The 17,139-nt window shown below is 44.7% G+C and overlaps 2 protein-coding genes across 9 annotated transcripts in view; one reads left to right on the forward strand and one right to left on the reverse strand.

The window, feature by feature from the left end:
- ESRP1 (epithelial splicing regulatory protein 1) overlaps positions 1 to 12,273 on the reverse strand; it is a 63,601-nt gene extending 51,328 nt beyond the window's left edge. For all 6 annotated transcript variants that reach the window (XM_035276706.3, XM_078352673.1, XM_035276705.3 and 3 more), the window contains exons 1-4: positions 11,830 to 12,273; positions 11,217 to 11,345; positions 9,883 to 9,996; positions 7,750 to 7,864 (exon numbers count right to left, since the gene is read on the reverse strand). In XM_035276706.3, the coding sequence (XP_035132597.3) occupies positions 7,750 to 7,864; positions 9,883 to 9,996; positions 11,217 to 11,345; positions 11,830 to 11,961 (490 nt within the window). In that variant the 5' untranslated portion in view covers positions 11,962 to 12,273. The remainder of the gene's footprint in view (positions 1 to 7,749; positions 7,865 to 9,882; positions 9,997 to 11,216; positions 11,346 to 11,829) is intronic.
- A 168-nt stretch (positions 12,274 to 12,441) lies between these two features.
- Positions 12,442 to 16,549, forward strand: LOC128929829 (uncharacterized). 3 transcript variants are annotated; one of them, XR_013527897.1, is made up of 3 exons: positions 12,543 to 12,719; positions 14,687 to 14,798; positions 16,413 to 16,549. XR_013527897.1 is itself a non-coding variant. In XM_078352675.1 (2 exons), exons 1-2 carry the CDS (start codon positions 12,458 to 12,460, stop codon positions 13,121 to 13,123), a joined length of 519 nt encoding a protein of 172 aa, XP_078208801.1. In that variant the 5' UTR covers positions 12,442 to 12,457; the 3' UTR covers positions 13,124 to 13,238. The 3 variants fall into 3 exon arrangements, 1 of the variants encoding a protein (XP_078208801.1); XR_013527898.1 differs by lacking the exon at positions 12,543 to 12,719 and adding an exon at positions 14,443 to 14,578; XM_078352675.1 differs by lacking the exons at positions 14,687 to 14,798; positions 16,413 to 16,549 and adding an exon at positions 12,867 to 13,238 and having other exon boundaries at positions 12,442 to 12,719.
- The last annotated feature ends 590 nt before the right edge of the window (positions 16,550 to 17,139 follow it).

The following is a 17,139-nucleotide window of genomic DNA, read 5'->3' on the forward strand; positions in this document are numbered from 1 at the left end:
TGCTTATGTTCTTAACCACTATATTATTATCCCCAATTGTAACCTATAGGAAAAATAGGCTAATGTCACAAACTAATAATAGAGCCCATATACGTGCACATGCACACAAATCCTTTACATCCCCCAAGAACTTATGAAACATACATACCCTAAGAACCTTTGAATGGGCAGGCATGAGCAGTTTAGTGATTTTTTTTTTCCCCGATAATGGAAATCTGCCCTAGTGAAATGGCAATCATAATCACGTCAAACAGCACATACAAACGCAATACCCTATCATGGAATACATATTTTCCAAAATTAACTCTACTGCTGGATGGTTTGGTATGTGCCGAGGAAACACAGGATATTAATTTAAAAGGGAGACAACCTATTTGTCTCAAATATGTATATGCCTCAAATAATCATATACATCCTAAAATATTTCATCTTCTGGCCAGGCGCGGTGGCTCATGTCTGAAATCCCAGCACTTTGGGAGGCTGAGGTGGGCAGATCACGAGGTCAGGAGTTTGAGACCACCCTGGCCAATATGGTGACACTCTATCTCTATTAAAAACACAAAAATTACCTGGGTGTGGTGGCACGTGCCTGTAGTCTCAGCTACTCAAGAGGCTGAGCCAGGAGAATCGCTTGAACTCAGGAGGCGGAGGTTGCAGTGAGTCAAGATCATGCCACTGCACTCCAGTGAGAACAGAGTGAGACTGTCTCAAAAAAAAAATTTTTTTTTTTAATCTTCTGTATTGTTGGATGCTAGAGCATTTAACTTAAAGACAAAGCCTCTAAATCTCAGTTTCCCTAGTGATAAAATGGCGATGAAAGTGCCCCACTGAGCTGTTCATGGCATATGCAGTAAGCAGTCAATTGATAGTTTCTTTCACCTGTCCTCCTTACTGTACTTTCAGAAAAATAAGATCTTACTAAATGCTTGGCAAAAGGAAGTAAATACAATATTAGAAGTCTTGATTAGTGAGAATAAGTAAGTTCACGACAAACAGCTAACAAAAAGCGGTTAAGAAATCAGGAGGAAGTAATTCCATCCAACATTAGAGGGGAAAAATGAGTTTTTAAAAAAATGGATAAAAGAACCCATTTACACAAATGTCCTTTCAGCAGGAGACAACTAGTATTAATTTCCCTAAGGGATCTAAGATAATTTCTTTAAAAAAAAAAAAAAAAATCACAGAAGCCCCAATCCCTATCATACCCTCACCACCCTCACTTAAGTAAAAAGCTTACAAAATGCAAACCACGGTTTACCTGCTAGATGAGGTCTTTGCAGCTAGCATCACCGAATTCAAAAGCAGACAACAATGCAACTGGAATAATTCAAAGACCTAACACCAACATCAGAAATGTGTTTTAGGGCCGGGCGCGGTGGCTCACGTAATCCCAACACTTTAGGAGGCCAAAGAGGGCAGATCACCTGAGGTCAGGAGTTTGAGACCAGTCTGGCCAACATGGTGAAAACCCCATCTCTACTAAAAATACAAAACTTAGCTGGGCATGGTGGCACAAGCCTGTAATCTTAGCTACTTAGGAGACTGAGACAGGAGAATTGCTTGAATCCAGGAGGCAGAGGTTGCAGTGAGCTGAGATCGTGCCACTGTACTCCAGCCTGAGTGAGACAGAGCGAGACGCTGTCTCGATAAAAACAACAAAAAGTGTTTTAGAAGAAATACAGAGACAAAAGAGGGAAAGAAGTGCCAAAAATAAGAACCAGAACTACACTCAGTAAATTCCTGGCTGGGTATGGTGGCTCACGCTTGTAAACCCAGCACTTTGGGAAGCTGAGGTAGGTGGATCACCTGAAATCAGGAGTTCAAGACTAACCTGGCCAATATGCTAAAATCCCATCTCTACTAAAAACACAAAATTAGCCAGATGAGGTGGAGGGCTCCTATAGTCCCAGCTCCTTGGGAGGCTGAGGCAGGAAAATCACTTGAATCCGGGAGGTGGAAGTTGCAGCGAGCTGAGATGTGTCACTGCACTCCAGCCTGGGCAACAGAGTAAGACTGTCTAAAAAAAAAGGGAGGCTGAGGCAGGAAAATCACTTGAATCCGGGAGGTGGAAGTTGCAGCGAGCTGAGATGTGTCACTGCACTCCAGCCTGGGCAACAGAGTAAGACTGTCTAAAAAAAAAAAAAAAAATTCCTAAACCTTTTCACTTATATAGCACCTCACTCACAAAGCTTTCATTATGGAGTACTCAAGATTAAAGTTGGGCTTGGCAGACATAAGTAAAGCCCAGCAAAGCAAAGTTGCTGTGTGGCAGTCAGCCCAGATTTGTGACTCTACAACTTGGGTTTTAGTCTCCTCTTCCATTAGAAATTGACAGCATTGGCCCGGCATGGTAGTGCATGCCTGTAGTCCCAATTACCTGAGCCCAGGGCCCAGGAGTTTGAGGTTACAGTGAGCCAATGATAGCATGATAGCACCAATGCACTCCAGCCTGAGTGAAAGTGAGACTTTGTCTCAAAAAGAAAAAAAAAAGTAATCACACTGTAATTTTCTTTTCTTTTCCCTTCTTTTTTTTTTTTTGAGACGGAGTTTCGCTCGTTACCCAGACTGGAGTGCAATAGCATGATCTCGGCTCACTGCAACCTCCGCCTCCTGGGTTCAGGCAATTCTCCTGCCTCAGCCTCCTGAGTAGCTGGGACTACAGGCGTGCACTACCATGCCCAGCTAATTTTTGTATTTTTAGTAGAGACGGGGTTTCACTTTATTGACCAGGATGGTCTCAATCTCTTGACCTCGTGATCCACCCGCCTCGGCCTCCCAAAGTGCTGGCATTATAGGCATGAGCCACCGTGCACACTGTAATTTTCTTTCATATTCCACAAATGCCTGGAAATACTACATATTATTCAAGTTCCACATATATATATTTTTAAATGCAAGGCCTCATTGCTTTCCTTCTCTGTTCCCTGGAAAGTCTCCCCTAAACACAAAAATTGCAGTGAGATATAAAAAATGACACTCTTCCCGTATGATGCAGCAATTATACTCCTTGGTACTTACCCATATGAATCAAAACCTGTGTCCACATGAAAACCTGCACATGGTGTTTATGACAGCACTGTTCATATTTGCAAGAACTTGGAAGCAAACAAGATGTACTTCTGTAGGCTAATAAACAAACCATTGTACATCCAAACAATGGAATTAAGTGCTAAAAAGGAACTATAAAGCCACAAAAAGACATGGAATCTCAAATTGGCTAAAAAGACAACCTGAAAAGATTGCATACTACATGATTCCAATTATATGACCTCCTGGAAAAGGCAAGAGCAGAGAGACAGTAAAAAGATTGGTGGTTGCCAGCGGTTAAGGGAGAGAAAGGAATGACTGGCCAAAGTACAGAGGGTTCTTAAGGCAATACAACGATTCTATTAGAAATAAAAGACTTTAAGGTAGCAGGTAAACAAAACCAAACCAAAATGCAATTCTAGACTATGCTATTACTACAAGGTATTCTGATACTATAATGGTAGATAGATGTCATTACAAATTTGTCAAAATCCATAGAATGTACAAGACCAAAAGTGAGCCGCAACGTAAACTATGAATTTTCAGTAATAATGACAAGTCAATGTAGGCTCATTAGCTGTAACAAATGTCCCATTCTGGTACAGCACGTCAACAGTGAGGAAGCACGGGGAGAGAAGGAGAGGAAGGGAGGGAGGGAACGAGAAAAAGAGGAAGAGAGAACAAAGGTTCTATAGGAACACTATACTTTCTTCTCAGTGGGGTGCAGCATGTTGACAATAGGGGAGTGTGAGAGAGAGTATGTATGTGTATGTGTAACAAGGGTTATACAGGAATACTCTATACTTTCTGCTCAATTTTGCACTAAGGCTAAAACTGGTCTAAAAAATCAAGTTGGGGCCAAGTGAGATGGCTCACACCTGTAATCCCAGCACTTTAGGAGGCTGATGGGTGGATAACTTGAGGTCAGGAGTTGGAGACCAGCCTGGCCAACATGGTAAAACCCCATCTCTACTAATAATACAAGAATTAGCTGGGTGTGGTGGTGGGCACCTGTAATCCCAGCTACTTGGAAGCCTGGGACAACTGCTTGAACCCAAGAGACAAAGGTTGCAGTGAGCTGAGATCGCGCCACTGCACCCCAGCCTGGGCAACAGAGGGAGACCCGTCTCAAACAAAGAAATAATAATAAAAAGTTGAGATGACAGGTACTGCAGGTGCACCTGTAATCCGAACTTCTCAGGAGGCCGAGGCAAGAGAACTGCTTGAGCTCAGGAGTCTGAGACCAAGCTGGGTAATATAGCATGACTGAATCTCAAAAAAAAAAAAAAAAAAAAAAAGTTTTCTAGTTAAAAAGTAAATGAGGCTAGGATATGGTGGCACACACCTATAATCTCTGCACTTTGGGAGGCCAAGGCAGAAGGATCGCTTGAGGCCAGGAGTTTGAGAGCAGCCTGGGCAAAATATGAAGACCCATCTCTAAAAAATGATTTTTTTTTTTTGGTCTCACGTTGTCACCTAGGCTGGAGTGCCCTGGCATGATCTAGGCTCGCGGCAACCTCTACCTCTTGGGTTCAAGTTATTCTCCTGCTTCAGCCTCCCGAGTAGCTGGATTACAGATGAGTGCTATCATGCCCAGCTAATTTTTGTATTTTTTGTAGAGACCAGGTTTCACCACGTTGGCCAGGCTGATCTTGAACTCCTGACCTCAAGTGATCCACCCGCCTTAGCCTCCCAAAGTGCTGGAATTGCAGGTATGAGCCACCATGCCCAGTCAAAGATGAAGTTTTTGTTAAAAATTTTGGGCCAGGCGCAGTGGCTTACGCCTGTAATCCCAGCACTTTGCAAGGCTGAGGCGGGTAGATCATGAGGTCAGGAGTTTGACACCACCCTGGCCAACATGGTAAAACCTGTCTCTCTAAAAATACAAAAATTAGCTGGGCATGGTGGCAGGTGCTGTAATCCCAGCTCAAGAGGCTGAGGAAGAATCACTTGAACCCAGGAAGCAGGGGTTGTACTAAGTCGAGACCATGCCATTGCATTCCAGCCTGGGCAACAGAGCAAGACTCTGTCTCAAAAAAAAAAAAAGAAAATGTAAATTTACTTGGATGTAAAGTTAATAAAACATGCTTCCAATACACTTAGAATACTGTGACGTCACTGAGGGTACAAACTGATGTTTCTGTATCCTCATTTAAAGCAATCAATCAAGGATACAAATATTTCACAACAACAACAACAAAAAACACTTCAACCTACACATTCTCTTGTCTGCTCTTCTCCAGGTGTTTACAGAACCCTGTCTTTCTCCCTCACTGGTTTACCAGTGAAACAGGTAATCCCTCAAGAGCAAATGACCCTCTGTCCACTTGGCAAAACCATCAAGAATGTTTAATGACTAAATTTCTGAGTTGAGTATCACTTCCATATTAGCAAGGAAAATGTTTAGTGCTCTGAAAGAAGAGAACAATTCTTCAATTCAGACGTTGTAGAAATACTTTGCATATATGAGCACAAGTTGATATTCAGATTTGACATAATTGCTTTTGGCCTCAGAAATGATCTGGTAGCCTAGACAGGGAAATAAGTATTCCTCTGAATAGCAGTCATAAAATAACTGACCACAGCAGCAATGTAACACAAAAACTGTTACTAAGAAAGCTTATTAGCATTTCTAAATGAAAGACATGTACGAGTATATTAAATATTATAACATTTAAGAATAAAATCCACTTTTTTTGAGACAGGGTCTTGCTAGTACCCAGGCTGGAGTGTAGTGGCACAATCACGACTCACTGCAGCCTCAACCTCCTGGGCTCAAGCAATCCTTGCACCTCAGCCTAAGTAGCTGTGACTACAGTCTCATGCAACCATGTTTGGCTAATTTTTAATTTTTTTTGTTGTCATAGGGTCTCCCTATATTGCCCAACATAACAATCCTTAATATACTTCCTTTCCTGCAGAAGCTATCTTTTTAGCTTTTTAAAATATTTTCATTTTACTTTTTGTAGAGATGGGTTCTTGCAATAATGCCCAGGCTGGTGTCAGCATTCCTGATCTCAAGCCACCCTCCTTCCTTAGGCTCCCAAAGTCCTGGTATTACAGACAGAAGCTACCACATCCAGCCAAAGTTATCTTTTTCTAAATTAAGATAGCTTATTAGATTTTTTCCTCCACTGTCTTCTAATTTTTCTCTAGGTATTCTGGTTCTCTATTTTGTAGAGAACCAATTATCTGATCAAAGAGTTCAATATATACTTAAAAACTAAATTGTGTCTTCCACCTTCCCCAAAGTCCTATGTTGAAGCCCAACCCCCAATGTAACTATCTGGACAGAGGGTCTTTAGGAGTTAAGTTTAAATGAGGTCAAAGGGTGGAGGGCTCTAATCAGATAGGGCAGTGATCTTGTAAAAAGATAATTCCTTTTGCTATCCCCCCAGAAAAGGTGGCTACCTGCAAGCCAGGAAGTGTGGTCACCAGAACCTGACCATGCTGATACCCAGATCCTGGACATCTCAGCCTCCAGAACTGTAAAAAAGTAAATTTCTGTTGTTTAAGCTCCCCAGTCTATGGTATTTGTTATGGAAGCTTGAGCTGTCTAACATTCAAACCAAGAGAACTACCAGTGAGAATTTTTCCATTGTACCAACATTATTAACAAAATTCTGGTAAGAATCCTGTCACAATGAGCTTATTCCACCCTCTTCCCAACACTACTGGTGATGCTAAGCCAAAATTCCAGCTAAATGACTCCAGGAAGGAGGCAAATAAAAATGGATTTGACCAGTCTACAAGAAGTTATGAAAAATATACAGCAAACTTCAATCGGGAAAAGAAATTCTGAAGTAGCACAAAAACCAGGCTTTAGTTCCTGAAAACGAATGAGAAAGTTTGAGAATAAGCATCTGCAACCACAAGTTGCTGAAAGTAACTTAGTTTTAACTTCGTGATGACTCTCACAGTGGCTTTTGGGAAGCCACCCCAGGTGACAATTACTCAATTTTATATCTGATATGTTAGCATCTGCCTGCTTATTAGTTAGCACTTTAAAGATGTGTTAAGTGTGTGGATGTTAAGATGATGGGTCATTCATGATTATATATTTGTAATTATAAAATTACTTTCATAATATATCATGCATCAAATATATTATTTTGGGAACTAAAGAATATGGGGGACAATCCAGACCCCATTTTATCATCTCCAAAGATGTTTTTTTATAATCAGCATAATCTTGTATGTATTTGAAAAACTCAGGGAAGGCTAAAAGTGGGGACCAGTAAATAGTTTGAAAAGGGGATATACCCACTAATTTAAAAAATTATTTGACTTCATTCCAAAGAAGCCAAAATAAACCCTAAAACCACAGTAACCAAGAAAAAGTGGTCTTAGAATCTGCACTAAAGAAAGTCTACATGCTTTTTCTCCAGCGCACACACACACACACACACACGAACACACACAAACACATACACCCACTCCATAATCTGAAACTGAATCCTATTTTACATGTGATCACCACACACACACACACACACACACACACACACAACACAACTATCTCCAAATCCATCCAACCATTTGATTAACTACTTTCGAAGATATCTATAATTGTGTTATTAGTTTCTCAGCAGAGTAGACAAATTTTGGACAAGCCAGTTTTATCCATATGCTGACAAAGTTTAAAACGTTTGAGTTTTTTGAATTACCATTTTCTTGGAGCTATCTTTTCAAATGATTCTTGGGTAATGATTTAAAGGATACACTCTGTCATTGCTGCAACGTTCAGTTTGTCAATATCAGGTGAACCAGGGCAACACTTCTTGAATTCTTTTCGAAGATCAAAAAAGGAATAGAAGCATTCAGGTAATAGTACATTCTGAGGAAGGACAAGGTAGATACTGTTAACTAGGTGAATTTGGTTCAACATTTCTCTCATAATTAGGAACCTGAAAATTGAATATAAGCACATTTTACATTGGAAGAAAATTTAATGTAAGAGTGGCTTTATTTTTAAAAGCTGGTCCTGTTTCTGTATTAGATCCTATGTAAAAAGTCTCATGAAATAAAATTCCTCTTAAGGCAGTGGATTACAATGTTTGTGCTCCAGTATGCATTCCATTCGACACAATTGTGAAGCTGTGATACATTTGGTCTGTTATACTTTATTATTTTCTGGCTGGTAATATTACTCTTTTTTCCAGCCACAACCATTTTAGAACATCGGTATTTTCAGGCAGCACTGGCAGCCCTCTCAGTTTTCATACAGATGCGGAATTAGATTGTAAAACTGGGTAATTCTAACTATTGGATTCTAATAATGCATATTTTTAGTAATAACTGAGATTAGAATAGCAAATTCCTGATTAATTGCAAAGGCTTATTTTGTGCCAAATAGTAGTCCCCCACATTAGTCTTCTTGACCAATATTGTAGCTACACCTGTGAACTCAAATTAGACTTCAAACAAAAACAAACTCACAAATCCCAAAGGCAAAGGAGAAATCGTTACCTGCTGTTCTTAGCTACTGGTACCACTACTCTGGGCTACTAAGCAAAACTTAACTGTATGGACAAATATTACACTATTGTTTATTATTTTAACAAAATAACCCAGAATTAGTTAACTCTTAATTTTTCTCTGGATGTTTTCCTACACCCAAAGCAGTCCACCTAAATAATGAAAACAGCTGCTTTCCTCTGACCCAAAAGGAAAAGATTAAGTCTTGTCATCTCATGTGAGTTTGGGAGGAAAAAAGGATGTAGCAACTAGTCTACCATTTACTTTTTAAAATTCTTCCCCTTTTATCAAATAATTACCAGGACTCCTATAAAAGGAGTGATTTTCTGAAGATGTAAGAACTTGAGTTACTCCTTTCAAACTTTTAAAATTATCATAATACATTAAACGAAATAAACTCTGTGCCTATAAGCAAAAATAAAATATTTGCCTATATCATAATTTGTTAGTATACGTCTTTCATTGTAAGCCTTGCCTCATACAGGTACCTAAATATATTCTACTTCCAGCTTCTCAAGCTCAGTGCCTGCCTACCACCTAAAAAGTTACAGCTCAAACTAATTTAAGTTGTTAAGAGAAAGTGTATTAGCAATGATTGGCTACACTGGGTGGGTTGTCGCTGCTGTTCCTTTTCCGATAGCTCCTCAGTATTTATCCTAGGGAGAGACATCACATTTTACCTATAGCAAGACTGTATTTCTCTCACTCTGTAACCCTCTCAATGTCAGAAAAACGAGCAAAGGTAAAAGATAAAGCTGACCCTTTTGTTTTGATGCAAGAATCAGTTTTGAACACTTACTTAAAATCAGACAAAGTGAAGTGTGCTATGATTGTGGTTTCACTAGATGTAAAGTTGTCTTATTTAAGTAACCTTTTTAATAAAATTAGAAATACAACTTAAATTTAAGTCTTTTTTCCTTCCTTTCTAGGAGATAGCATCTTCAACACCAACGGGGATGTTATGACGTACTAAAAATAGTTCTTTCCTCTCTATTTGTAGTTATTTTAAATGTCGAAAATTCACACTCTGCATTAGCTTTGGAAAAGGGAGAGTGTTATGCATCTTGAAAATTGGATACAAACAAGACTATTTTAAGTCACCAAAGAGTATTTTTATATAACACCAAATTTACCATTTTAATAATTTTTAAGAGTATGGTTCAGTAAAACATTAAGTACATTAACATATTTTGCAACCATAACCACCATCCATTTCCAGAGCTTTTTCATCTTCCCAAACTGAAATTCTGTACTCATTAAATAACTCCCATATGCACCCTTTTAAAAACAGAGAAACTTGAATAAATCAAACGTTTTTTTAAAACCTCCAGTCACCCCAAAAGTCTAACCATTTTTTCCAGAAGCCAGCACTCTTACCTTTTTGGAAGCCTCAGGATGCAGGATTTGCCTGATATGAAGCTGCCCATCCGTACAGAGACAGAAGGAAGTACCTACTCCAATATTCAGTTCATTGCTCACTGACTGGTTAAACTGCAAGGACAAGAGACGCTCAGGGATGAAACTGATGCACGATTTACAAACCCTGCCAAGTAGCTGCCTTTGGTGATAGCCAGAGAAAACCGCCATAAGGGCCCTGAGGGGGGACACCGGTGCTGGTGCAACCTTGGAAAGACAGACTCCTTTCCCACAAACCGACTAGCTTCCTCGAGGTAGGGAAACTTTCCAACCGATCGGCAGTTTGCGCCCAGGAGAAGCTTGTCAATGCATTCTCCCTTCTGTTTTAACGAGAAAAATTCATTCTAGACTTAAGTCAGATGTCTCTTTTCATCAGTAGGTTGCCTTCAGATTACATCATTCCCTAGTGTTACTTTTTATATGTTTGGATGTGCTAGGCTTAAGAAAGATAACCAACTTCTAATAAATAAATTCGGTATTGGGTATACAGATCTGGAAAGTCTTGGATGAATATACCCCAGAAAGGATGGCTTTCGCCTATAAATCGAAGCTCGTGCGCTAGGGGCAGAGGTCGTGAGAGCGCAGGGCATTCATCTGTGCACAGGTGTTTAGCGCCCCGCCCTACCCGATCCGGCACTCGTCAGCACCCTAGAACAGCCGGTTTTTAGGTCACCTCAGTCCTAATAAGGGGATTCCATCAGTTCCGCAGTAACCCAACGGGCGGCCCTGCACCTTCGGACCTGAAAAACCTCCCTAGCAATGTGACCAAGGCCACTAAAGAAAGAATGATGGGACCGAGCCTTTCTTTGGGAGTTCAAAAGCCTGAAACCAGGCAGACACCTTCAGGTTCCAACCTAAACTGTGCTACTTCTTGGACACTCGCCGGGCCCGCCTGCGAGTCTACACCACAGCGCCCCCTGCTCGAAGGCCGTAGACCCAAACCTAGCAGGCGACCTGCGCGTCTGGGGTCTGAACCTGGAGATGGGGGCGCTAGGATTCAAACTCCGCTCGTCAATCAACTGGCAAAATGAAGCTGACTCACTGGCTCCAGAAACTACTCAGGAAGCAACACGAAAACTAGTGAATGTCGGTCCCAAACCCCGGGGACTGGGAGGTGAAGAGAAGCAGCGACCCCCGCCCAATCGGTGCGCCCCAGCCCTCAGGCTGGACTCCCACCCACGCGGCCGGGCGTGTTGCCACCGTGCTCCGGGAACACGCGTGGGCCCGGAGAAGGCTTAGGGTGCGGTGGGGTTGGGCCCCGAGCTAGGGTGGGCGGCGTGGCCCGGGGCTGTCACCTGTCGGAGGGCTTGGTCCAGCTGCGACGCCGAGGACAGGCTTTCGACGTCTATTTTAGTTTCTTCTTTGCAGTCCTCCGTCAGTTCCAACTGATCCGGTCTAACTAGTACTTCGTGCAACTGTCCCACCTCCGAGGGGAGAGAAGCAGGGGTCAGTTTCCCTCCTCTCTCGCTCCCGTGCTGGGGCCGCCGCGTCTCTCTAGGGGTCCGGACGCAGAATCAAAGCTCTCCACTCGCCAACGGCTCCAGCGGCCGACGCGTTTCGGCCCCCCGCCCCACCCCCACCCGATAGGTTGGAAAGGCCCTGAAAGTGGACCCCGGGCCTCCGAGACCCCACCTCGTCTTGGCGGGGCGTCCCCCGACCGGCAAAGAACCCGGCTCAGTAGCGCTGGCCTCCCCACCTGAGCCAGGCTGCGGAAGACTGAAATGGCTTCAAGGCGGTTAGCCAACAAGCTTGGTTTTACTCTGGCTTCCCTAGGCCTCGGGTTCAAACTCAACAAGTGGGCAAACAAGAGCATTTGTTTATCTTCCTCCAGCCCCCTCCCCGCCCAAACCTCTACCACAAACTTCTTGCCCCACCCCTTGCATCTAGAAAAAAAACGTGGAGAAATACCTTCTTGTTGGCCAGATCCACGACTTTCCAGAACAGGAGGATCAGCTCCTTCTCATCCGAGCCTAGCTTGGCCCCGGTGGCCCCAGCAGTGATCCCAAAAAGCACAACCAAGTAATCCGGAGAGGCCGTCATGACGATAGGTGGGGAGGGGGAGAAGGGGGGTCGGGAGGCGGATAGGTGGGGTGGGAGTGAGAACGAAAAAACCTGTACTAAACCCTCTAATAAGAGAAAAAGAAAGAGCGCCCACCCCCCTCCTCGCTGCTGCTGGTGCAAAAGGCGGTAACCAACCACCCAAGCCCACACCTGGCCGGCGCTCCACACCCAGGGCAGGAAGGGGGGTGGGAAGGAGGGGGCAGGAGGCCAGCCCTTTTTGTATTCAATTGCCCGGGCGTCTATGCAAAAAGCCTGGAGCAAGGCTGCACCCCCGGGAGGCACGCAATGGCTGAAAGCTTTTCTGTTTTGGGATGTGGCTCTACCTGCCCGCCCCTTCCCCCTCCCCCACGTGGTGCAGGTAAGAGACACCTGGCGGCGCCGGCCCATTGGCTCCTTCAAACCACGACGTGGCAGCGGTGGGGGAGGAGGCCGCTTGGGGAGGGGGAGGAAGGGGCGGGAGACAATAGCAGGATGAATGGAGAGGCGAGGGCGAGGGAGGAGGAGGGGGAGAAGGGAGGGGCGGGGAAAAGGCGGTCGCCACCCCGAGGGTAGCCGAGGCCAGACGGGAGAAGGGCTCGGAGAGGTAAAGGGCGCCGAGTCGCTGAGGGGAGGGGTTCTCACTGGAGGTAACCGAGAGATGCGGGGGCTTGGAGAAGACCGGCTGCGGGGAACGAAGCTGAAGGTTCTGAAGCGCCAAGCGAAAAGGCCAGGTGCAAGGAGGCGAAAGGAGGCCAGAGGTGAGGCCCGGGGCGCGGAGCTGCCCAGGGCGCCGCGCCCGCGGAGGGCGAACCGCGGAGGGAGGGACCGGCCAACCGCAGCCGGGAGGTGGCAGGGGCAACTGCAGATCCCCGGAAAAGCCGCTCCCGAGCCAACACACCTTTCAGTGCATACAGCAGGAAAAGTCCTGCGAGCCCTCCACTTCTCCGGGCCGGAGCCCTGGTGCGCGCTCGTCCCAAACCCGCTCTGCCCGCTTTCCGGAGAGGAACCCAGCGCACTGCAGAGCCGGACGCCCAGGGCTGGACGCCCAGCCACCGAGTCACGCCACAGGACGCAGCTACTCACCGCGCGCAAAGCGGCTGGGGGGACCCCCGCAGGGAAATTCAGGCACAACGGAGCCTGCTCCTTTTTATCGCAACTCTAAACGCTATGTCTGGTTTGTTCCAGGCTGCTAGTTAGAGGCTGGAACATCCTCCAGAGCTGGGGCCCCAAATAAAAAGCATCTATCCGCATGCCTAATAAAAGTTTTCTTAAATCGGGCCAAGCAGGCTTTTTCCCAGGTTCCGCGCTCTGACCCCATTCCCTCTGAACAAGCTTTTGGCATTGTACTTGGAGTGTGCCGACTTGACCAAGCTCCCAAACAACCTTCCTGCTCTACCTTAGCTTGGTGTGCTCAGAGGCTCGCCCCCCCCCCACCATCGCCCCCAGCCACCAGGTCGGTGGCAGTATGTTTTTGGGTTTATTGATATTTTAGAAAAGCGCTAGAGGTGCGGTTTCCTCGGGTTTTATATTTCAAAGCGATTTGTTCTTGGGAACAGAAATTCGTCTGAAGTATTACTAACTCGGCTCCAGGTGTCCAGCCCCATTCCTATTCATGATGTGAAGTGGGCGACCATGCACCTATCCTTGCAGAACCCACTCCTGGTACAAATCCGGTAACCTTTCAGGACGCGTGTCAGGGAAACTGGAGGTCCGGCTTTCCCAGTGGGGGTTCAAACTCCCGGGAGTGGGGAGAGCAGTCCAAGGCCCGCGCTGCCTCTTTTCCCGGTAGGAGAAGGTGCAGGGGGAGGCGGGGCCTCCCGCGATGCAGGTAGCAGCTCGCGTCCCCTGAGAGCAGGCCGAGGCCAGGGTCCCACACTCGCAGTGCTGCGACGGCGCTCGGGACCTCCCTCGTCCGCTGCTTGAGTTCCAGAGGTTGGTGCTTCCCCGTCCTGGGCTTCAGAGTGCGGAGTTATAAATCGGTTGCTGCTGGTTTGCAGCAGTCTCGCTCTTCGGAGCCCGCCTAACTCCAAGCCACCCTCCCAGGCCCTCCGGCTTAGCGGGGGCAGGCACCGGGGGCGGAACGAAGCAGGGAGGGACCTGGAAAAAACACCCAGATTGCATTGCAGTGGGCGAGGCCGCCTGGAGAAGCCGGTTCCCGCTAGCCACCTCCCCGCGCGGCTCTCGGTGCGCGGTTCCCAGGTGTTCAGCTCTGCCCGGCCCAGGAGGTGCCGCCTCGCAGGGACGCGGATCCCGGTGCGTGGCCCCCGCGGGGCGTTCCAGGTAGCGCACGGCGGTCCGGAGGCTCGGCGCCAAGTAGGCGACTGTTGCTGAAAAAGTGGTTGGAACACCTGGGGAAGCCGGGCCTCGCCTGTTCTTTCTAGGGCTTTGGAGTTTGGATTAATCATTTGTGTATCCCGTTTGGATAAACCGAAGACTTTATTAAATCAGCGCGTTTACCAGGGATTCCGAAGCAGTATCCAAACTAGAATCTTGAGTCTTGGAGTTGCCCATATTTACACAGACTTGCCTTCTTCCTAACTTATGCCTAGTGTTCCATTATTGAAATGCTATGCTTGCGGGAGTTATTTACATCCAACTGCTCAAGGTCATCGCCAAGGTGTGATATTTCACACACACAAAAAAACAAGTTGCAACCTCCGGTATAAAAGGGTTAAGGAAGTCTAATCCCTGGTTTCTGTGTTTTTCTTTTGTTGTTAATTTAAAGGTGAATCTTTCCGGGTCGGGTGCGGTGGCCCACGCCTGTAATCCCAGCACTTTGGGAGGCCTACGCAAGCGAATCACAAGGTCAGGAATTCGAGACCAGCCTGAACAACATGGTAACTCCGTCTCTACTAAAATTGCAAAAATAAGCCGGTCTTGGTGGCTCCGCCTGTAATCCCAGCTACTCAGGAGGCTGGAGCAGGAGAATCGCTTGAACCCCGGAGGCGGAGATTGCAGTAAGCTGAGATGGCGAGTTGGCGCCACTGCACTCCAGCCTGGGTGACAAAGCGAGACTCCCTCCCCCAAAAAGGTTAATCTTTCCAACTAGAGTTTCAAATATGAGTATTTTTTTTTTTTATGTTCTTGAATTTATTCCCAGGGCTTGGAACTGAGCCTGACATATACTAGGTACTCAACAAATATTTGTTGAATGACTAGTGAGTAACACCCATTTTTGCAGCTCTTTGTCTTCTGAGCCTAGGGCAGAGTTCATTGCTGAAGAGGTGAGATTGTCAAAATGGGGGAGTCTGCAGGTGATTTAAGACTTAAATGTTTAAAGAGTAGGTGCTAATTCTTCAACAAACTTACTTTTGTTAAATTAAAAGTGTAAAATGTGGTGGTGGAGGGTTGGAATATATGTAATTCGAACCAATTAGTTCCAAATAAAAAATGTTTTACTGTCTATCACTACCATCTACAAATCTAATTCAGTAAAGATAATCATTGTAAGGTGGCTGGAAGGAAACTTGAGGAGAAAGGCTTATTTAAGTATTTGCTCAGGACCACACCTAAAACTCTCGAAGCATTGAGATTCTGGTTTTTTGTTGTGTTTTGTTTTTAAGCACCAAAGACCCAACTTGAAGAATAGGTTATAAAATAACTGACTTGTACTCTGACACATTAAAGCCATCAAAGACAAAGACTGAAGAAGAACTTTTGGCTATTAAAGGAGTTTTAAGAGACATGATTCTGAACCAGAAAAATAAAAAAAATTTAAAAAGTCTGGTAGATTAAATAATAGTATGATATCCGTGTTAATTTCCCATTTTTGTAATATTACTGTGGTTGGGCAGGAGAGTGTCTTTGGGGGAAGTATCTGCTGAAATATTTAGGGGTAAAGAGGAATCATGTCTGTAACTTACTCTCAAAAGCTTCAGACAAAATATATAGAGAGAAAATGATAAAGCAAATGCAATAAAATGTTAACATTGGGGAATCTGTATAAGGGAATTCTTTATGTTTCATAACTTTTCTGTAAGTCTAAAATTATTTCAAATTAAAAGAAAATTTAAGCATCAGAGGATCTTTTGCTGCTACCGCCTTGCTGGTGGTTCCCAAGGCTCTGTGTCATGACTTTGTTTTCTGTTAACTGCTTGTACTGTAGAATTAACCCACTTTCTTGGTTTTTTCCTTAGTGAATGAAAGAAGGTGAAAGAAAAGGTCACCATTTTCTGTATAGTAATCCTTTCCTATACTTTAAGTTGCTCTTAACTAACCTTTCCTAGAGTAATAACTCCAGAACTTTAAAAAGTTTTCATTGTGAATCTTACTTTCCTACTCTTTAATCAACTTCATTACCCTCCTTTACCCGTTTTCTCATCACTTTTAGAGAGCAGCTCCTGAACTGGACAGAATACAAATGTGTCTGTTGGGGCTTGACCTTTGACAGGTGGTACCTATATGTCATAATCTTTCTTTTTTTTTGAAATTCAATTATCTTTATTTTAAAGATATAGGTAAAAATGCAGTGGCTCACTCCTGTAATCCCAGTGCTTTGGGAGGCCTAGGCAGGCGGATCACCTGAGGTGGAGAGTTGGAGACCAGCCTGGCCAACATGGTGAAACCTCATCTCTACTTAAAATACAAAAAAATTTAGCTAGGTGCGGTGGTGTGCACCTGTAGTTCCAGCTACTTGAGGAGGCTGAGGCAAGAGAATCGTTTGAACCCAGGAGGCAGAGGTTGCAGTGAACCAAAATCAGGGCACTGCACTCCAGCCTTGGCAACAGAGGGAGACTCCATCTCAAAAAAAAAAAGTGAACAGATATATTGACATAAAATTCATAAAACATGAATATATTAAAAACCAGAAAGTTTGCCTTTGAAGATAAGAATTGAGGACCTATGTATCAAGAATACTTTGCACAGTTTATACTATTACAGTATTTGAATTTACTCCTTGTATATGTATAACTTTTTTTAAAAATGAGAAATACTGGCCGGGCGCGGTGGCTCACGCCTCTAATCACAGCACTTTGGGAGGCCGAGGTGGGTGGATCATGAGGTCAAGAGATTGAGACCATCCTGGTCAACATGGTGAAATCCTGCCTCTACTAAAAATACAAAAAATTAGCTGGGCATGGTGGCATGTGCCTGTAATCCCAGCTACTCGGGAGGCTGAGGCAGGAGAATTGCCTGAACCCAGGAGGCGGACATTGTGGTGAGCCGAGATCACACCAT

This window comes from Callithrix jacchus, chromosome 16 (genome assembly GCF_049354715.1).
Source record: "Callithrix jacchus isolate 240 chromosome 16, calJac240_pri, whole genome shotgun sequence".
NCBI classification, from domain to species: Eukaryota; Metazoa; Chordata; class Mammalia; order Primates; family Cebidae; genus Callithrix; species Callithrix jacchus.